At 40.4% G+C, this 22,509-nt stretch overlaps 1 protein-coding gene and 1 long non-coding RNA gene across 2 annotated transcripts in view; one reads left to right on the forward strand and one right to left on the reverse strand.

The window, feature by feature from the left end:
* Positions 1-725: 725 nt before the first annotated feature.
* The window catches only part of LOC148888851 (calsyntenin-2-like), a 93,452-nt gene continuing 71,668 nt past the window's right edge, over positions 726-22,509 (reverse strand). Inside the window, exons 8-17 of the mRNA XM_089013383.1 lie at positions 21,776-21,897; positions 12,360-12,522; positions 11,322-11,488; positions 9,983-10,131; positions 9,304-9,515; positions 7,065-7,235; positions 6,800-6,945; positions 5,485-5,608; positions 4,007-4,194; positions 726-3,492 (exon numbers count right to left, since the gene is read on the reverse strand). Coding sequence (XP_088869509.1) covers positions 3,325-3,492; positions 4,007-4,194; positions 5,485-5,608; positions 6,800-6,945; positions 7,065-7,235; positions 9,304-9,515; positions 9,983-10,131; positions 11,322-11,488; positions 12,360-12,522; positions 21,776-21,897 — 1,610 coding nt within the window. The 3' untranslated portion in view covers positions 726-3,324. The remainder of the gene's footprint in view (positions 3,493-4,006; positions 4,195-5,484; positions 5,609-6,799; positions 6,946-7,064; positions 7,236-9,303; positions 9,516-9,982; positions 10,132-11,321; positions 11,489-12,359; positions 12,523-21,775; positions 21,898-22,509) is intronic.
* Positions 3,409-12,328, forward strand: LOC148888852 (uncharacterized). Its single transcript, XR_016117143.1, has 3 exons — positions 3,409-3,535; positions 9,322-9,488; positions 12,169-12,328. It is a non-coding gene; the product is annotated as an uncharacterized LOC148888852 (long non-coding RNA).

Here is a 22,509-nt window from a genome sequence, read left to right on the forward strand (position 1 = left end):
GGCGGGACCTGCTGAAACTGGCCATTTCCGGTTTCATTTTGAAGTCGTTTTTATCAGTGTATTTTATGTGACACAAATATCAGCCTGCGTGTTTTGGCTATTTTAGATGATTTAAAACGTTTTCCTGATGTCGGTTCGGAAACAAAAAAAAAAAATGGTGTCGGTTGTCCTTTAATACACACCACAAGCAATTATTTCAATTTTTTTCTTTTAATAATAATAATCCATTACATTTTAAGCGCCTTTCAAAATATCTATTCATAATTGTATTTTATTTATTGCATTTTATTTGTGATTGTATTTTATTTTCAACATTTCCGTCTTTTTGACACGCGCCGAAAACTGAGCACCTTTTGTCGCCGATCTTATCCATCGGGGGTATTGACCTTGGAGACTCTGCCATTGTTTTTGGTGGCGACCCGTTCCTGGAGTTTTTCTCTTCTTACTTGGCGCTTCTCTCATGCTCACTTCTCCGTTACAACTCGTCGATTCCCCGATTGCAACACAAATGGCAAACTTCAAATACGGAAATCCAAAATCAATCAAAAACAATGTGACGCGCATGCGCATATCATGTTTCAACGACAAAGACTCGATAACCGCAGACATTTTTCAAAATTGTATAAAAGTTGAAAAAACGAATTACAAAACGAATAAAATACGGAGAAAACGTATAAGTTGACAGGTTTGGAATGAAATTGAAACCAGCAAATGACGGCTTGATTCCAAAACAAGGTTTTATTGGTCAATTTACAGAAAGTGCTGTCGTGACTGACCACTCCAAAGCAAAAGAGACAAAAGAGTCCGAAAGAGAATGAAAGCAATGAATTCAAACAACATTTTACACAATATGCAAGGTTTTCCCTGTTAACTGCATTGTCCTCGTTTTTTTGTTTGTTTTGTTCCTAAAACACACATCAGGTCAACATTAGGACGGAATGAATAACCTAGCAAAAATGAAATGAATTATTATTATAAATGAAGTGAATGGGGTGGCTTGGCAAGACTTCTGGATATGCTCAACTTGAAACAACATTAACATATTTTACATGAACATATAGTCGTGCGCTTGCATACACTTTATCCATTTCATTTTTTTATTTATATTTTTTTTAGTGGCAAGGGGTATTTTTGATTCAAATATTTGTTGATCACCTTTCCCCCCACCCTTATTTTTGTTCGTGGACAAATGGGAAAGAAAAAAAAACAAGTATTGTTGTAGTTTGGTATCTATTTTTTCAGCATATCTATCATCACTTTTATTCTATTTTATACATAAATGTCTCTTTTTGGGACACATCGGGCTAAATTCTGGACTCATTTCGTCTCCTGTAAATATTTGTGCGTATGATTCTACCTTGGTGTTACGCCCCAAATCTCGCAACACTGTTTTTAGTACTGGATGCTACTTTGAAAATACAAAAGCAATCTATTTGCTAGCTAGCTAGCTGTCTAGCTTTCTGTCTATTTGAGTTATCAGCTAGCTAGCTTTCTATTTCAGTTATGAGCTAGCTAGGCTAGCTTTATATCTATTTGACTTATTAGATAGCTAGCTAGCTTTCTATCTATTTGAGTTATTAGCGAGCTAGCTTTCTATCTATTTGAGTTATTAGCTAACTAGGCTAGCTTTCTATTTGAGTTATTAGCTAGCTAGGCTAGCTTTCTATCTATTTGAGTTATTAGCTAGCTAGCCTAGCTTTCTATCTGAGTTATTAGCTAGCTAGCTTTCTATCAATTTCAGTGACTTCCGGGTTGAGTGAACGCTGGCGCATCCGACTGCCGCTGCTCACACATAGAAAACAATGATCCTGTGACAGGAAAGTAACCTTAAGAGTTTTGAAAGGTGCTTATAAATGAAACATGTTATTATTATTATTATTATTATTCAAAGAGTGTTTTGTGCTGTGTTTTGATTCATGTTGGTGTGTAGGACACACACATGACCTCACTGCGCTGCAAAACGTTCATATATCTTTCATTCATCGTATGTTTACACTCATAAGGCTGCTTTTTTAATTTATTTTGAAAATATGTACAGCTTGCTTAGTGGACCTAGCGATTTGATGCTGGTATCCATGGAGATAGTGACATATCTAAACACTCAAACCAACAAATCCAACTCAACAGCGAGCTGAAACAGACATAAAGGGACTGCGGTGCCATCGACTAATTCTACACAATTAAGTGTGGACGTGAAAAATGAAGCACAATGACATTTTTTTTGTGTACAAGTGGAGAGCAACAGTGTGTCACGTCTTAGTGTGTGTGTGTGTGTATTTACAAGATAGTGTATAAAAATGTACAAGGGTAAGTAATTCTCTGATCGCCAAAACACAAAACTCCAATCCCTTTGTTGAGTTGAACATGACATCTGGACACTTTTTCTTGATCTAATTTCGTCATTTTTCCAAATCCTTTTAACTCATTCACTGCAAAAATGTGTCGACTCCAGTGCCAGGGTTTTTGTCATTGTCACTCAAAAATTGCAGTAACCGCAGAATATTGAGTTTTAGGATTACATAAACATTCGATGCAGCGTAAGAAACCTTTCTCTCTTCTTTCATCAGAAAAAAATAGTTAATTCCTAAATTGTATGAGTCTGGAGTTATATGAGCTTGAAATGGGGGCGCATGTAAAAAATATAATGCATATTGATTTATAAAGCGCTTTAACAACAGCTGAAGCGCTAACATGGACAAAAAGCAAATACTGCTCCCTCGTGGAAGGGAAAAACGTTACCAGAGGTCTGACCGGCCCTTTATCGCCACCCCCGACAAGGAAAAACCAAAACAAATTTGGCAATGGCAGTGAATGAGTTAAAAGACGTGATTTTTGTAAAACATTACACATTGTATACAAATCTAAATACTTTAATCATATAAATTTGGGCAACTTATATCTCTTGGGGAATATTTTGCTGTTATGTATTTATTTTTATTTATTTGCAGAATATGTTTCATCAAGGACTACTCACTCGTGAGCGCTGTAGTGATATCATAATTCATATATGAATATATTCCCTGTTACAGGAAATACATTTACTCTAATGCTTATTTCAACATTTTCTCGAATTCAGATTTCCACCCGTTTTGTGTTTTATGTTGGTTTATTTATTTCTATTTTTTTACATAATATGCTGGGCGTTTAAGTATAATCAGATCCACTAGGGGGAGCTCTTACTTCATTTTTCCCATGGCAAAAAAAGAGCGTGTACGTATGTCTACCTGATTGTGTTGCTCTGTCATGTTTTCTTCCAGACATGGAGATCACGTCAATGTTTGTGATTTTTTTTTTTTTAAATCAAATCTTGCTGTTTTTTATTCCTCATTTCAGCCGTTTTGTTCCTTGCATCCTGGCTAACTGCACGTCCATTTCTTCCTCGCTGTCATCTGATTCTGCGCTGGTGATGTCATCCTCCCCTTCCTCATCTTCATCCTCTTCCTCGCTCACTTCCTCCTCGTCGGCGGCGGCCTGCTGACGATCCTGCACGTTCTGATCCAAACACGTCACAAATGACATCCAACAAGTTGGCCAGGTAACGCACGACACATGCACATTTTCTATTTCATCTCAATAGCAGCCATATTCCGTGTGCAGGTAACATGCGACTTATGACCCAGTTCCGTTCCGACCAAACCGTCGTAAGTCCAAATGGTCGTAAGTCGAAATCCATTCAAAATGTTGAATAGAGACTCGGAGGCTAAATTGGATTGGATGTACCTTTATTCGTCTTGCTGTAAATGACCCCCCCGCCCCCATCTGGTGCCTTCACACGGTCGATTGCTGTGCCAGTGTGACATGCTGGCTGGCCGGCTGGCCAAACTTGTCGTATGCGTTGCCGGCCTCCTAGCGCATTGCGATGCCAGGCGTAGAATGAAAATGTTAAAAATAGGGTCTGGTGGTCACGGTCCGAAGTATGACCGGATTGTAAATGGAGTTGGTCGTAAGTCGAATTTTACCTGTCTTTTGTTGTAGCGGCCGCCATTTTCCCTCAATTTTTGTTTACCTCCATGGGATTGATGGTGATGGAGAGCGGTGAGTCATCCCGAGTTTGTCCGTCCTCTCTGGCCGCCGCGTGAGGCAGCGCGATGTCTTGCTTGTGAGTGAGATGGATGCGATAGATGGCCAGCAGCGTCACCGCCAGCAGGGTAGCGATGCACATCACAATGGCTACCGTGGCGCCGCTCGCTACACCTGATGGTGACATAGATTGCAAAGACAGGATACACAACGTCAGAAGAGAGTCCGTACTTGCATTTTTTTTTCCATTTCGGATCACCGTTGAGTTGGAGGTTATCACGGCAGACTATGGACAAAAGTCAGGGCGCACCCTGGACTGTTCAATACACTAAATAGTGATGACGATGGAAAAAGAGGTTTCTCCCTTAGCTACTGAATCCCCTGAAACAGCCACAGCGACTAAAAGAGTAACTACAATTTTAGAGTTCGGTTACTACCCACTTTGAACCTCGATCTGACCTTCTTTTCTGTCACTCTACACACACGTACACGCATTACTGTGCTAACCGCAGTACTAAGTAGCATCCTTTGGGGTGTGATGAATAATTAAAGATGGTGTGAGAGCAGAAGAGCAAAGTCTGGCCTTGTTTCCTTGACTTAAGAGCACTTGGATTTGCGCCAGAGCAGCACATGATGGGCACTCTCGGAACAAACTAGAAAATGGGACAGATTGGATGATGGGAAAACAGCAAGAAGATCATCTTCTTATCTTCAATTTTACTGTCTTTGAAAAACAAAATACAAGTGGAAATGTTAGCGTGAGACTTTTGGATTTGCTTTGGCCTTTATTAGCCTTGCGGTGGAGAAATTGACATTTCGCAGCAGTGAAGTGATGAAAGGAAAGAAAGAAATAGAAAAAGAAAAATACAGGAACTGCAGGAAAGGCAGCCACTCTCGCGGAGCCATCTTGAAGTCAAAACAACAAAAGAAAAAACAAACAAATTTAAAAAATCATATGACAACACAGACATACAGTCACTCATTCTTAAGCACTTTCTGCAACCTCTTTGTGACATGAAGCAGCTCTGGATGCAAGAGGAAAGGAGTGGATCAGGGACGTCATGGTGGAATGTGAACGTCGAGAACAGACACACACGCACACGCACTCACACACACACATACACACACGCACACGCACTCACACACGCACATACACACATAGACACGCGCACACAGCCACACAAGTCCCCGACTGTTTGAGAACGGGTGGAGATGACCTCCCGCCCTGATAGCTCTTCTCATCTTTATCACTCCCACAAACTCAAAAAGTCACATTGTGTTCTTCAAAACAAATCAAGTGAATTTGTTGGTCTGAGGGCTTATTTTGTTGCTCTCTCAATTGTGACCTTTAAGAATTCAGGAGGAAAAAAAAATCAACATTTGCAATCAATATAATAAAAGTTTGTCAAAGTGACGAGAGACGAGAAGTTGTTGACGAAGAGCGTTTGTGATGTGTTTTCCAACCTGAGCTGTGCTCAAGGTAGACTTTGTCCGTCATGCTTGGATGCTGAAGTAACTGCGTGTGCTGAGGGAGCGCCACAGGCTGATTGACAGCTTCCCCGACCTCTGAACTGTGGACGACGCTCACCTGCGAAAAGACACAGAAGATCGATTATTTCCGTTTGATAACAATAGTCTTAAGACTGGACAAACGAAGGTTAGTTGACTTGGTCGAGTTACAAAACATTGATGAGAAGAAAGGCCAGTCAGCGTAGAGCGCCGATTTGTGATTTATGGATTTGTCGCGGCTTGGAATTGAAGCGGATTTACGTAAACCAGGAGATGTGAGACAATCTGTTTTCATCTATGAATGCTATAGCTTTGTGTTAGCTTGTAGCATATGTGCATATGTCACCAGGACATCCTACGACGATCCACTGGTGTAAAGGACGCTTTGATCCTCTCTTCTGTGGGTGAGCAGTGGCAGCCGCACGCGCCGGCGTTCACCCAACCCAGAAGTAACTCAAGCTAGCTAATAGATAACTAATGTATAGCTAGCTAGCTAGTTAGATAGCGAATAGATAGCTACCCACCCAGTCAGCTAGCTAGATGGCAAATAGATAGCAAGCTAGGTAGCAGCTATATAGTTAAATAGCAAAAAGATAGCTAGCTAGGTAGCCAGCTAATAGATAGCTAACAGCCAATAGCTAGCTAGATAGTTAATGTTTCCTGACTCAATTAGCTAGATAGCTAGCCATATAGCTAATAGCTAGCTAGCTAGCTAGTTAGTAATAATAATAATACATTTAATTTCTAAGCGACATTAAAAATTCTCAAGGTCACTCTACAGTCACAGGATGACGTTTTTCTGTGGGTGAGCAGCGGCAGCAATGCGTGCCAGCGTTCGCTCAACCTGGAATAACCCAAATAGAAAGTTAGCTAGCTAGCTAATAGATAACTAATAGCTCGCGAGCTGCATATGGATCCCTGCTTGATATTTTTTTTTCCGAACATCTTTTTTCTTAATCAATAATATGCAAAGACGAAAGCAATGATCTGACAGCATGAGCAGAAATCCAATGTTTCATTTGCAATCAGTCGTCTGAGGCCGCTCTCAACGCTAGCTTGCAAACGTGGTTGATATGGTCGTCATAAAGCATCCAATGAATTGAAGTGGGACGAGACCCAACTGGTAACTTGATGCGAGTCGTTCCCATTGGAACGCAATGTGTCATTGATTTTTGGACTTGATGTGACTTTCCGACTTGAATGTGCAAGGCAGTGAATATTGGTGGCTCTCGCTCATTTATTGATCAGGGCAAGCTATCGTTAAACTGACCTCCAGGTTCAATTCGTTGCTCGTGTAGCGTCCGTTGAGCTCGGAACACGTCAGCCGGAACTTTCTCGCTCTTAGATGTGCTGCTTGCCAGTTGCTGTAGCGCACCTCTCGGATCACATTTTCATAGTTGGCCATGGAGTCCACACCTGTCCACAAAACATCAATCGCGTAGCCCCGATCCTGTGACTAAAGTGACCTTGAGAGTTGTGAAAGGCGCTTGTAAATGAAATGAATTATTATGATGAAAAAATGGCCCGTAACTTACCATATACCGACATCCCGGATGTTGAATTTGTGGCATCAAGATGCTTTCCCAGCAAAGTGCTGCGTGGCAGCTGGAGTGACTCCTGGTCAGGCCTCAACTCTTCACCCAAGACCAGAATGTCACAATAGTCCAAATTGTGAATGATCTCCTCCAGAAGTCCTTGTCTCGGAGCTACATCAACAGATCAAAATATGTGTTGATATAATGCGCGTGTGAAGTGCTTAGGTTAGGTAACATTGATGGGGTCATTCAACAAGATGATTGATGCCTTGGTTATTTATACATCTTGGTGTGTTTTTGACTTGACGCCTTGGAGTCCACTGTAGCGTCCCAGAAAATGCACAAGATGGCGCCATTGGAAATGGGCTGATTTGATCTATTAGCATTTTTTGATAATGTACGGCGTACTACAACGTTTATACAGGAATTGTAATCATTTATCATTATTCTGATTCTGATTCTGATTCTGATAAAGGCAGCTATTAGCCAAGGTTGACGGCTATACGCTCGTAAAATGTAAAAAAAAATGGCTGCCCCAAAGCTCAGTCAGGAAAATCAGCGATAATGTGGCCCACAGGGCTAGCAAGTAGCATGAAACTTTCCCGCGGTTGAGCAACTAATGAGGGGACCGTTGACGTCAGATTGTAGCGAAGGACTTTGAGGCAAGGGTATGAACAGCGGACTAAATGTTGATTAGCGCTTCATGAATGAAAGACCTTGAAAAATGGATCGGACTCCAAGCCATGCTAAGATAGTCCCACGTGGAAAATGAGGGAAATCAAGCAAGTCTGCAGTCAACGAATGACATGGAAAGGAAGCCAGAGGACAATGAGTGATTAAATGGCTCCGAAGTGGGTCTAAAATGAGATTATTTTTTTTTTGGTCTGCAATCCTTCAAAGCCATGAGAACACAAGATCTGCTGGCTTCATCCTCTGCGTCACCAAGACACCATTTGCGCTTCTCTTTGGTTCCAACTGTTTCTTTCTTTGACTTGCAGCTAATCGCTTTTCCCAGCTGGCGCTTGCATTTCAGCGCGACGGCAGCCTTGTTCCTTTCTAGCTCTGCTTCCTTCACTGCATTATTAATAACGGAAGGCGCCTCCCCAGACCTCCTTCACTCTTATCTCCTCCTAATTAGCTTTGGGCCAAGCCAAAGCGGGATGTTCGTGGCGCCAAAGTGGTCGTGGACAAGAGGATTGAAGTCCTCATTTTTTTTCAATGGTTTAGCGGAGTGAGTTTTGTTTGGAGCTGGCGGGCATAGGTCTCGCGCTGCGTTGACATCGGCGAGTGAGAGGCTTTGACTCCAAGTGCCGACTAAACTGGTGTCCTCAGGGTTGAGCCCTGTAAAGAGCTGCTTGGCCCCTTTCTGACAATAACGGTTATTGGGTTATTATTATTTTTTTTTTTCAACGCCCGGTGACATCCTTTGACCAGTGGCGGTTTTGCTCAAGGGGAAGTGCCATTGTCATTTATAAAGGGGTGAAAAATATGCAAAGCTACCTGTTGCAATGTGAAAAAGTGAATAAATAAATGAATAAATAAATAAAAATAAATAAATGCACAAATATTAATAAATAAACAAAAATAAATAAATGAACCAAAAATAAATAAATGGATAAGTGGATACAAATAAATATATACATGGATAAAAACAAATAAATAAACACACAAATAAAAAAAAAAATATATATATATATATAAATAAGTGAAGAAATATAAATCATAAATGGCTAAAAATAAATAAACACAAATAAAAATAAATAAATAACCACAAACATAAAAATAAACAAATAATTACATAAATAAATACATAATATAAATGACTATATGTAAATAAATGACTAAATCACTACATAAATGAATAAAACTATTACATGGATAAATACGTGGATTAAAAACAAATAAACACACAAACACAAATAAATCAATAATTAAATACATGGATAAGAATACATCAATAAATAATTAAATACACTGATAAAAATAAGTAAATAAATGAATAAATAAATAAATAAATAAATGAATGAATGAATGAATAAATAAATAAATAAATAAATAAATAAATAAATAAATAAATAAATACATACATACATACATACATATGCTATGCTTAGAATATGTTGTTTTCTATCCTTTCACCTCCCCATCGCATTCCCCTTTCAAATTGCTGTTGCGGACTGCAAATGTCCCCATTGTGGGACGAATAAAGCTTTTTTGATTGTGATTGTGATTGTGATACCTGTGCTATGGGCTCCAGAATCTCCCCTGGTGACCGTGCTGACGATCTGAAGCTGTTGGAAGAGCCTCACACCTTCCGCCCTCCTGAGGTCCGAAGCAGGCAGACTCTGTTTTTCTAATCCGCTGATGGTGATCGTGGGCTCGCTGGGCTGCAGCACTGTGACCACTGCCTCAATGTCAGGGATGGTGAGACAAGTATCTTCTCCAAAACACCTAGATAGCAGACCAGAGAAAAGGTTCGATTAGGACGGGGAAAAACCCTGCACCCAACGCTAAGTAAGATCTAAGTGATACCAATCTAGTATTGACAAAAAGGTTTCTTCAGCTGTCGTCTGCTATGCAGGGACCTATCATAGCAGAGTCCGGCATCGCCATGTCTGGACAGTAGGCAAAAAAAAATATATATATATATATATAGGGCAAGTAAGACTTTAGTTTGCTGACAAAGTTTCTTGGATAAGAAGCTAAACTCCCGACACCTTCAAATTTGTACAGATGAAGAAACCTTTTCATCGATGGACCACTCCTGTACCACTGAGAGCTTACACAGACCAATCTCGTATTATGACTCCAACCTCAATCATGCAGCCATTTGTGAGAGCACATAAGTGTATGTATTTTCAGACGAAATTCATAGAAGCTCAATAATAGAATCGAATAATATTTATTTTTGTACATACTGGACAGTGGTAGAGATGCGAAGACGTCGCACTCCTGCAGTGGGAAACTGTCGAGAGTTGATGTAAGAGACTTTCCGCACTGCAACCTTCATGTTTTCTAAATCCTCTCCTTCCATCACCAGGATAGATTGAGCTGGGTTAAAGTGAAACTAAGAACACAAATGGACACCCACGCACACACAGACACACACATCGGTGTCAGTAAAAAGTGTGTGTATCCAAGTGAAATGAAAATACACACCAAAAAAACGGTTTTGGTGTATTTGTGAGGACCTCTCTGAAATTTTGAGAGATGTATATATAGACCCTCTAGAAGCCTTTAGAATGAAATGAAATGAAATGAAATGAAATGAAATGAAAATGTCCTCACTTGACAAAAATGTATTCACTATATATGGTATAAAATCATAGTGGTCCTCATAAGAATAGGCATATAAAAACATGCTCACACACACACACATAGAGATGCTTCATCTGATGGTACAAATGAGTTTGTAGTGCGTTGAAATTATTTTTTTTCCCTCGAGTATCAGACTTTGACGCATCTGAACGTTCCAAAAAAAAGTTAGGACTTCCAGTCAAGAATGTTTCACTTTACAGTATACAGGTTGGAAGAAATTCAATGGCTTTATTTATACAAGGCAATGCAATACAATACATATTGATTTATCATATTTTCTGGTGTACAAAGCGCACCCCCAATGAATGCTGTTTCCATGCGCCTTATTATGCGGTGTGCCTTATAACTTGGAAAACCTTTTATATATTTTATATTTATATATTATATTTGGAATTTTTTTTCATTCATTGGACATGCGCCTTATACTCGGATGCACCTAAAACACTCGAAAATACGATACTTTCCCTTGAGTCCACACAGAATATACATTGAAAATTAAAAAAAAAAATGATTGTGGGTTATATTCTACAAGCATTATTTTGAGTTGTATTTATTTATTTATTTATTTATTTATTTATTTATTTATTCATTCATTTATTAATTTATTTATTATTTATTTATCTATATATTTATCTGTATATTTATTTACATATTTATTTATTTATTTATTTATTTATTTATGCATTTATTTATGTGTGTATTTATTTTATTTTATTTTATTTTATTGTATTACATTAAATTACATTACATTATATTAATTATATTATATTGCTTTATATAATATAATATAATATAATATAATATAATATAATATAATATAATATAATATAATATAATAAATACGTATATACTTGTATCCATTTTTTTTTCGAGAGAACGTTTGACTTGAAATAGTTTAAGATGTCTCGGCCTGTTCTTGTGAGCACTTTGTTTGCTTACCTTGATGGTCTTATCCAGGCTTTCAAGGGAGTTGATGTCCAGTCCTTCTTTGCAAGCCTGCAGACATGAAATGACTTTTTGACTCTCAATCTTTCCTGGTCGGATGGTCAATCCAGATAAGCTGCCTCGGAAATACTGCGTAAACCTTGGCTTGGTCACCTCGCCACCTAGACATGGATGGACAGACACAAAGGCATCAAAAATTGCCCTCCGTTCAACTTTCACAAATAATGATAATTACTCGAATTTTCCCTTCGGAATGTAAAAAAAAATATCGAATAAGAAATGTGTTTTATTGATATTGTTCATAACACCAGAAAAGCCACATTCTCATTTTAATGGTTTCCTATGGGAAATTAATGTTAGGGATACACACTTTTCGCCTTACACACTCTGTCTGGAAACCAAGGAAGTTCATAAGCCAAGGCAACACTGTATTTCAGCTTGGCTGTGCTTTGATGACAAACGCCATTCATTTTCATCAGCTGCTAAAAAAAAATAATTGATAGCAGGCCATTATTTCCCACTTAGGTTGATGCGCAAGTGATGAATGCTTGTTCTCAGCTGCTAATGGTGGGATGCTACAGATTTAATTTTCAACTTATTAAAAAGGCTACCAGCCTTGTGTGGCGAGCTCCAAGTACAAATATGGAGAAGGTGATCATTTTCAATTAGTTTGACTTGCTGTGGTCATGACAGAGTCTATTGACATCAAACAATGCTGACCGGCCACTTCATGCTTATGAGCCATGAAATTATAGCAACGAATACGATCAAAATGTCAGTGCTACTTGCAAGCAAACTTGTTTGGAGCTGACAGCGTCACTGTTTGACTTTGGTGTCACAGGTGAGCTGGAACCTTGCCCGGCTGACTTTGGTTTGGAAGGCGGGGTGCACGTTTGGACATGTTGCCAGACAATTCTTCTGAGTTTTTCCTAGCGTGGTCTCGAAACTCTGATCAGTAAGTCTCGCGCGATACATTTGATATGGCTTGCAATGAAACCCACACTATTCGCCTGCTAAATCAATTGCGATCACCTTGCCAACAGGCGCCCACTGTCAGCTGTACGTCAATTTGCGATGGATGAATGGGCCAATCGTCCGTCACCAGGTAGGGATCGTACGTCACTCCGTCCACGTAAAGCGTCACGGCTGGAAACTCCACGTTGATGACGTAATAATGCCATTCCTTGTCGCAGATCTGGCGGATAAACAGAGAGAAGATATTTGAAGCGGTGGTTTCAATTTGATCGAAGAAGCATGTTCATTTCCACAGAGCAATTGAGTATAATGGTAGGCTAGTTAGCGGCTAGCATGCCTCATTCACTGTCGTGAGAAAGATTATTTTCTCTGGTAGTCCAAGTGAGGAGTTTAGACATCCGACTTGCTTTTGCACGTGATTGAAAATTCTAAATAGCTGTGAATCGTTAGATGATACGTGTCCCGCATTTTGCTGGCCAGATGCAGTGGGAGTCATGGGTGCGTTAGGGGGGTCCGCATTTGCTTTTACCGCACAACACCTACCAGCTTGTCTCCTCTGAGGACATTCTGAACGAGAAAAAAAAACAATCAACTCCTTTTAAATCAAAGTTGCATCAAATATTTTTTTTAAAAAGTGAGAAGAGGTGCAACAACTCTGCCTTGATATCAAATGACCTTGAATGACCTCTCTCTTTGCTCATGTAAGCATCACAAATAGAAGCTGTCATCAATGATCGCGTTTAGGTGCACGGGCAGCCAAACTGCTGTGATCTTCCGCCACTGTTGCTTGACATCAAATAGCAATACCTGTAGCGAGTGCGCAGAATAAATGCCGAATCATCATTGGATTTTTATGATTGATAACAGTGAGCTGTTTCATTTTTTCTTTTTCTTTTTTTTGTTACTTGGAGGTTCAGCACAAGGTCACACCTCGCGTTTCAATTGTGGCCTTTGCTGTAAATTGGTGCATTAAAGGCGTAGCAAAAAGAGCCGGGGATTTATTCATCTGTCTTCTTTTTGACAGAAGTCAATGAAGCGGATCATTGCAATGTCCGAAATGGGCATTTGCACAGGCACAATAACGATGATTGAATTAGCGCTGATAACCCTTTCAACACAAAAGGGGCTGAAGGCAGTAAAACTTCATCGTCCACCAGTTACACCTCTGATACCGTTTTAGCAGAGGATCGTAAATTTGCAAGCCTCAATTTTCAAGCAGAATCTTCCCCATAGAGACATCGCAGCTCCGGATCCGGGTCCATCCTCTTCAAAACAGCTACATCTACCTGGCCCAATAGCCTGTGCTAAATTTTGCTCGACCAATGCTATCCAACCAGACAGAAGGATAAAGCCATAAATGTTTATGCAGTTTTGGATGAGCAGAGTCATCAGAGTCTTGCACGTTCAGACGTTTTTCATCACTCGAATGTCAAGGGAGATGTAGAACTTTACAGACGTGTTCAGGACACCGTATTTCACAAGTGAGGGGAAGGAAAGTGAAGGACTTTTATGATTGCGTGTGAGGATGATAGCACAACAGTACGACTGCCTCCAATGCTAGAATGTGACGATTGCTTCAAGATTCTCTGCGCTTCGATTGCCCATATGTCTTCCAAGATATACTCTATAGTACCAAGTACACAAATTATACTGCCCTTCGATAGGGGCATCCTCAGACTACACAAAGTGTGGGAGCAGTGCAATAGGTCCGGCAATCCCCCTTGTGGCCAGCGCCTTCACCTTGGCTCACTTATTTAAATGCTGCCCACAAACCAGAACCAGCGAGCAAAACTAACATGATGAATGCTCGAGCGTCGAATCTGAATCTGTGTGCCGACGTTCTGCAGATAAAAGATGGAAACAACACAAAGAGACTACCTTGAAGAATCCGTCTTTATCAAGGGTACAAACGATAGTCCGGTCCGATAGCCGATTTTTTTGGCGCATCGGCGTCACACTGCAGAGATCGTGTTTGTCTCTGTGTGCCCTGCAGTTAGCTGGCAACCAATTCAGGGTGTCCCCCGCCTAGTGCCCGAAGACGGCTGGGATAGGCTCTAGCACCCCCCCCCCCCCCCCCGCCCCCCCGCAACCCTAATGAGGATAAAGCGGTCTGGAAAATGGATAGATGGATGGATTGTATTTTGTATAGCTGTTCCCATTTCAAGCTCAGATAACTCCAGACCCATATCACTTAGGAATTAACTTATTTTTTTTCTGATGAAGAAGAGAGTCTAAGCTTTCTAACGTTGTATTGAAGTTTTTACGTAGTCCTAAAACTCAATATTCCGTGGATCCTTTCAATTTGAGTGAAAATGACAAAAACCCAGGCACTGGAGTGGATAATTCTTTGCACGTCATCTGCCAGCGAATGACTCAATATGAACAAAAATAATGGGGAATCAGAAAAATAGATCTATGGCATGCTTTAGTAGTTGATTCCATCCATTATTAGCCTTATTAGCATTGCAGAATACCTACCCCACAGTCAACCTTAAAGCTTTAACGGCAGCGTTGGTTTCCCCCTGGCTGTTGGGCATGTCTCATCCACTACAGCGTCGTCAGATTATCGTGGTTTTTAACTGGAGTGTGAAACACAAGGGTTCAGCACTCGGTGACATGCTCTTAAGTGGGCCAGATCCCAACAATGCCTTGCTAGAAGGGTACTCGCAAGATTGCGTGGAGAGGCCATTGCAATCACCACAAGTGTGGAGCGAATGTTCCACCGTTTCGCTACTTGAAAAGATCACTGCTACTTCACACCTTTCCTTTGGCCCAGGGAAGATAACAGTACAAAGGAAATTAGAGAGTACTGCATAACGGTTCATGTGTTTCAAAGTACACCGTCTCCTAGTCTTGCAATCTACGGTCTTTGCTCAAGTTGGAGAAGAGGAAAAAGAGCATGACGCAGTGCAATTTGTTACCAGAAACGTTTATGTGGAGAATGGAGAGTCGGATTTGCTTCCTACTCTACCTGAAGCAACCGAACCTCGGGGGTAAAAGAAAAACTAAACAAAAAGAAGCGAAACAAAAAAACTAATAAAGTGTGCTAGCTCTGGCCAGTATGCTCTTGTCACTAGCAGCTTGTGATCAGAGCCGTTCCGACCCCTTGAGATGGATAAAAATAAATGTATTTTTCTGCTTAAATCATAAATCCTTAATTATAGTATTCACCAGAAGTTTTTAGAACAGAGTGAGCGCATGGAACATATTGTAAAGTACGTTTTGAACTTAGAATCACATTTAGCTGATGCATGGGTTCACCATTAATTAGCATTTTATACCAACAGGCAGGTCTCGTTCGAGGTCAATCAGGTCGCACAGGCACTGTTTGAGAAAAAAAAAACTGTATCAGAAAGCACATTGGCCCTTGAAGCTTTTTTTTTTTTTGCAGGGATATTTCCAATATTTTGGAAATTGATCTTTCAGCTAATTTCATAGAGCCTGTTTTCTTTTTGGAATCTACCACCATCTATCAGCGTTATCTTTCCGGCCAGCATTTTTTTTTTTTTCGTTTCACAGCACCTCATCTATCTTTTTCTTCCATCTCCCCTTCTTAAGTTAGTAGGAATGGTAGAGATAGACTTTGAACTCCGAAGGATTCGAGGCAACCGCTCGCTCTCACAGTCAAGTTCCATGAATAGACAGACAGCGAGCAGGTAAACGGAAAAAAAAGTCAGTGTGAGGTGGGCAGATCTCAATTGTGTTTTTCTTCTCACCGCCAAGTGCATATCTTGTGTAGTTTTAAGGCTTATTTAGTAGAACATTGTTTTATGGGGACCTTGGAACGGATTATTCTCATTTTAATGGTTTCCTATGGGATATTAATGTTTGGAAGACACACTTTTCACCTTACACACACTTTCTGGGAACCAATTAGGTTCCTAAGCTGAGTATCACTGTACATACATTTTATTTATTTTTTTGCTCTGGTCAGAAATATGAAGTGATGGGCCCGTCAGAGCCGGCAAGGCCTTCTCTGCTGGCCTAAAAATATCTGGATCATAGACTAATGGGAATTATATGTTGTATATGAATTCTTATGAAATAATTCCAAATCGGGGTTATGAAGTGATGGGCCTGCGAGGCCTTCTCTGCTGGCCTAAAAATTTCTGGATCGCAGACTAATGGGAATTATATTTTGTCCATGAATTCGTATGAAATAATTCCAAATCAGAAATATGAAGTGATGGGCCGCCAGGGCATGCAAAGCCTTCTCTGCTGGCCTAAAAGATCTGAATGCGGGACTAATGTGAATTTTATTTATTTTGTCCATGATTTTTTTTTTTTAATGAATTCATTGCAAATAGTCTTTCAGCTTCCTTTCATGACTTTTCTCCTGTTGCGCTGCTTGCAGATGTGTGTTTTTGTATTGACGCATTGAAGCAATCGCATCATTTGTTAGCAGGGTCAGAAATGGACCCGGGCGCCTTCACAATCTGTTCCGCAGGCCCTCTTATTTTTTTTTTTTATCTGCTATGTTAACTCATTCACTGCCATTCGCAAATTTATTCGGCAATTGAAAATATGACGAAGAGCGCCATTTACAATTTTTTTTCCTTGGGTGCCGATAAAGCTCTGGCCAGACCTCTGGCAATGATTTTCCCTTCCACAAGGGGGCAGCATTCCCCCTTTTTCCATGTTAGCACTTTTTTCTAGCTTCAGCTTTTGTTCAAGCGTTATACAAACCAATATGTATGTATCGCAATGTATTTTTGACAGCTGCCCTCATTTCAAGCTCGTATAACTCCAGACTCATACCATTTAGGAATTAACTCATTTTTTTCTGATAAAAGATGAGGATCTAAGGTTTCTAACATTATACTAATCTCACATCTGCGAAAATGACATGTCAATCTACGCTGTTGTCAAAACATAACCGAGGACAAAAATTAACATTTGCATTTATTCTGGGAAGAATCGTTAATAGTCAGATGATGATATGATAGTTAGCAGGTAATTACCAACGTTGGTGTTGATTATCTCTATTCTTTAACTGTTTTGGGGGGTCATATTAATTGTAAGGAGAGTACAATTTGTTTTTTTGGGGGGCGGGTGGGAGATCCACTGTTCTTTTGGTTTTACCGCTCTGATGGCCGTGCAGCAGGGAGCTTAGTTTGTCAGCAGAGTGCTGATAAGCCCATTGCACACTGCTCAGTGCTCACAAAGGGATCGTTTTCTCCAGATATGCATTGGAGAGAGTGATTCATCGACTCCCAGAGTCCCACAAACCGTCATGGCTGCTGTAAATTAGGCCATATAAGCAATATGAATTGAAGGTGGGAATCGTGTTTTTTTTTTCCCTTATGTTGGACAAGAAACACATCATGGAATGATCGAAATCAAATGACTACAGTTTTCTTTTAGTTCTTGAAATATTTGGAAAACTATCGACTTTTTTTCCCCATCCAACATATAAAAATCTCAGTCATCCAATTTGGCGTATGTTCAAACGTTACAAATTAATCAATCATTTATACAATCAAAACGAGGATTGTAACATCATTTCATTTTGATTTAGTTAGTTAACATTGATTATTACAAATTGCAGATCGAAAAAAGGGAGCGCTTAATACAGACACTCCTCTACTTATGAACATTCAATTTACAAACAACGGTACATACGAACATTGTTGCAGGTATGTCGAGAAATGTTCGGACAGACATGGTTTAAGTTAGATTTTGTATTGTGAGGTTAAATTTTATTTCATTTATCTTATTAAATAAATGTACATACTCTCTCTCTCTCTCTCTCTCTCTCTCTCTCTCTCTCTCTCTCTCTCTCTCCCTATCTCTTACATATGTAGTATTCTCTCCAGTTGTACATGTACCTATCTTTATAGAGCGCATATTTTATTAAATGTATATTTTTCAGTACAAACCAATACAGGTTACTTAATATATGCCATACAAAATATAGCACTGAAGCAACTTATGAACAAATTCACCTTATGAACAACTGTTCGGAACGTATCTCGTTTGTAAGTTGGGGAGTGTCTGCAGAATTGTGTGAAATGCTTTCGAAAGGTTTGGATAATTTAGTGAAAAAAAATGTCTGCTTAGTTGCCATAATTAATCCCACAATGGGGAAATTGTATTTTTTTGTATTCATTTCATGATACAATTACCCATATTAAGTAACTGGTCACATAGTTTTTGGTTTTCTTTGGCAAGTGCAAGGCTTTTTTTCTTTTTTTATACTTCTGCACCCACCAGACCATCACTTTTCTTAATCGGTTTATGCCCACAAGGGTCTTGGGCGTGCTGGAATTTCTCCTGACTGCCTTTAGGCAGTAGGCACGATGCCTTCAACTGGTTGCCTGCCAATCGCATGCCATAGAGACACCAACAACAATCCCACTCCCACCTCGGGATAATTTAGAGAAGAGGTGTCAAACTAAGATTTGGCGCGGGCTAAATTATAATTACTGTTTGCCTTGGAAGGCCTTGATGGCTGAAACTGTATAAAGAAGACAAGAATAAGATTTGTGTCAACTAGTATCAAATAGTAGTCTTGGTGCAACAAACAATGATTCACCATCGCGTTATGTATTTTGTTATGCTTAGAATATCTTGTTTTCTATCCTTTCACTCCCACCCCAACCCCATCCCTCTTCAATTGCTGCTGTGGACTGTAAATTTCCCCATTGCGGGACGAATAAAGGTATTCTGATTCTGATTCTGATTCTGATTCTGATGTATGTGTTTTCCTTCTAATTTCGCCATCAACGCGGATCAACACGAGGTTTTCAGACCTAACAAAGTACCCAAAATGCATTGTTTGTCGCTTCCCTCCGTGCCGTCACGTCAGGCATCGTCATCAACTCGAAAACAAGACTTCCTGAATATTCAGCGCAAGTCTTAAAACGTTAAATCTAGCTCTATGCGGTGGAATCTTTGTCAAATACGCTCAGTAGAAGTCATTTCAAGTGATTTGACAAATTATGGACACAACTCGTCCGGAGGCGTCGGTTGTCCTTTAAGTACAGTATTTTCTGCTGTACAAGGCGCACTCAAAAGCCTTGATTCTCTCCAAAAGATAACCCTGCGCCTTATACGCAGGTGCGCCTTATATGTGTAGTCATTTTGAGCTGTCTACATTTTTTTTCTACAGTGATTGCAACGGCCAAAAAGACATTTCGAATGGACAGTCCTCTTATTTCAGAAACGCAAAAAGCTCTTAAGCAGCTCAATAAAACTATGGTAACAAAGCCCGGAGCAAAGAAAGCAAAGGCATAAAAAGCAGTGAATTACAGTGAAAGACATTGAAACACAATGAGCTTGGAGACACACCAGCAGACTGCCTGAGACCTTTCTACTCTTCTCAGATGCAACACGGCAATTTCCAACAGGTCAAACCAATATGTGAGAGCAGGATTTTTCAATCATTGAAGTCATTATGCAATCAACAGCAATGGCCCATTGCGCCACACACACACACACACACACACACGCACGCACGCACGCACACACACACACACACACACACACACACACACACACACACACACACACACACACACACACACACACGCACGCACGCACACACACACACACACACACACACACACACACGCACGCACGCACGCACACACACACACACACACACACACTAAAAACGAGACACTAAAACTTTATCAAGCTTTGCAAAGTTACGAGGAGACTGTTGTCAATGATGTTGTAAAGTTACTTTTCCTCCAATTGTTTGCTGCCATGATAATTTGTTTGATTCAATATGTCATGTTGGTGAATGTCACCGTTGATTTGTTTGGGACCAACGGGTTTGACGGTAAAAGGACTCCCGGCCCGACAAATCAATGTAAGGTCGTTGTTTCTGATGCTAGCCCTGCTTCTCTTTGTTCGCGTTTGTGCCTTTCTGCAATATATTTTTATTGCACTCAGCATAACTTGCTGTATCTAGCTATCTAGCAAGCTATCTAGCTCGCAAGCTATTGATCTATCGACCGGTCTATCTGTCGGGGTATCGATCTGTCGCTCGGTCTGTCTGTCTGTCTGTCTGTCTGTCGATAGCTATCTGTCTATCTGGCTATCTAACTAGCTAGCTAGATAGCTATCTAGCTAGCTATATATATATATATAAGCTAGCAGAAACTAGCTAGCTCGCTATCTAGCTGGCTTTCTAGCTATCTCGCCAGCTATCTTGTCATCTCGCTAGCTATCTTGCTAGCTATTTCACTATCTCGCTAGCTATCTCGCTAGCTATCTCGCTAGCTATCTCCCTATCTATCTAGCTATCTCACTATCTCGCTAGCTATCTCCCTATCTATCTAGCTATCTCACTATCTCGCTAGCTATCTAACTATCTAGCCAAAGTATAAGAAAGAGAGAAAAGTATTGAAAGTTTTGCACCGCAGATGGCACTTCTCCCCATTTTAACTAACCTGTGTTCCAAGCGCAAAGAGCGCTGCAGGAGTGCATTAATGTTATGTTCTCACTTGTTCACACTTGACAGCATATTTTTCTTTTTGGTTGAATGTATTACTTAAACACTGCGTGCGAGTAGGCGTCTCAAGTGGGAACGCTCGTACATGCCGTGCAGCCCAAGGGCAGACATCGGAGGCAAAATTAGTTGTGGGTGCTGCACTCGGGTCTTGAGGCTCAGCTGTGCATCTCTGGCCGGAAGCGGATTTTCCTCCTTTGCTGTGTGGAGGTGACCTGTCTGACTTTCGGGCAGCATCTCTGATCAGCAGACAGCCGCTGTCCACCCAAAAAGCAATCCATCCCTTTTTCTGCCCTTGCTCACACGTGGGCTGTGGCTATGCTGGAGACTATTCCAGCTGTTTTTGGCCAGCGGCCGAAGCTACGCCGGTGTTAGCTACTTAGCTGGAATTCATACATAACAAAAAAAGTCTAATATGGCCACTGTGAGGCATGTTTGCTTATTAGGGACAGGGGCTCTCATTGTTGTTTAAATAATTCACAGTTAAGCACTTTTAATGAGAATTTCCAGTCGAGTCAAACAATAAAAATCAATTTCACTGCCCATAAAAAAATAATAAGACCCAGCTCTGTGTTTCGTACACAGACTCCGAATCATTCATAACTGGATGAGTAAGAAGAAAGCTTCTTCTCCGAATCTGAACTCTCTGAAGCTATTGTTTTGATTCTGGAGCAAGGCAGTTTGTGAAGGAGTATCCTGGCGTGACATCACGAACGAGGGGGAGGGACTTTTTGAATCTGCCCAGTTTCCGCTTTCATTTTGTGGCAGTTTTGGGAGACCAAGTCATTTTGCTTGGTTTTCTGTTTTGCATTGGACTAAAAATATCAGCCTGCGTCTTTTGGCTATTGTAGATGCTATCCAACGTTTTTCTGATGTCAGTTAGGAAACAAAAAAGGGTGTCGGTTGTCCTTTAAGCCTATAGGAAAATAACATGGCATCTACAGGAACAATCCAAATGGCAAAATCTGTCAAGAAATGGCACCTGGAACATTTTGTCCTGTGAACGCTCCCTTACCTGATCCAGTTTCCAGTGGAACTCGGCTGGTCTGAACGTGTCCATCTGAGTAAAGTCCCTCCTGAGCAGAAACACCAGGCGACAGTTGTGGACGTACAGGGAGTAGTGGTGGCGATTCATCTCTGTAGGTGGCGGGAAGAGGATTGGACACAAATCAATACATTTACATCTCGCTATCGAGACAAAAATTCAATTGAATTCCCGCTGATGGCAAAGCTCGCTGTTTGCTTGCTAAATTTGTCATACAGCAAGCATCAATGCAAATAAATTGATTAGCTAATGCCTTACTTGCCCCCCAAGACTGAAAGAATACAGCATTTTTTTATTTTTTGAACAACAGTTAATGTCTATAATTCGATTACAGATTGCAAAAAAATCCAAGATGGCGCCTGGGTAGGCAGCCATTTGCAAGTGCTCTCACGAGCCTTGCTTTTTTTTGGTGTTTGTTGTTGTTTTTGTGTTTGTCACTTTGTCACAGAAAATGAAGACTCTCGATGTGTTTTGTGTTGTGTCTCATTATTTGTTATTTTGCTTTTTTTTGTTCTTTTGACGTCAAAATGGCGCCGCAAGAGTGGCCGCCTTCTCAGCAGCTCCTGTATTTAGTTTTTGCTGCACTGTGAGACAAATAAAGACTCATCTAATCAAATGTCTATAAATTGATTACAGATCGCAATGAACACATCACTGCCAGGGCAGATCCTAGACAGTATTAGCGACTAATGTCTTCAATGGGG

Source organism: Hippocampus bargibanti, linkage group LG14 (assembly GCF_051943395.1).
Source record: "Hippocampus bargibanti isolate YZ-2025 linkage group LG14, ASM5194339v1, whole genome shotgun sequence".
NCBI classification, from domain to species: domain Eukaryota; kingdom Metazoa; phylum Chordata; class Actinopteri; order Syngnathiformes; family Syngnathidae; genus Hippocampus; species Hippocampus bargibanti.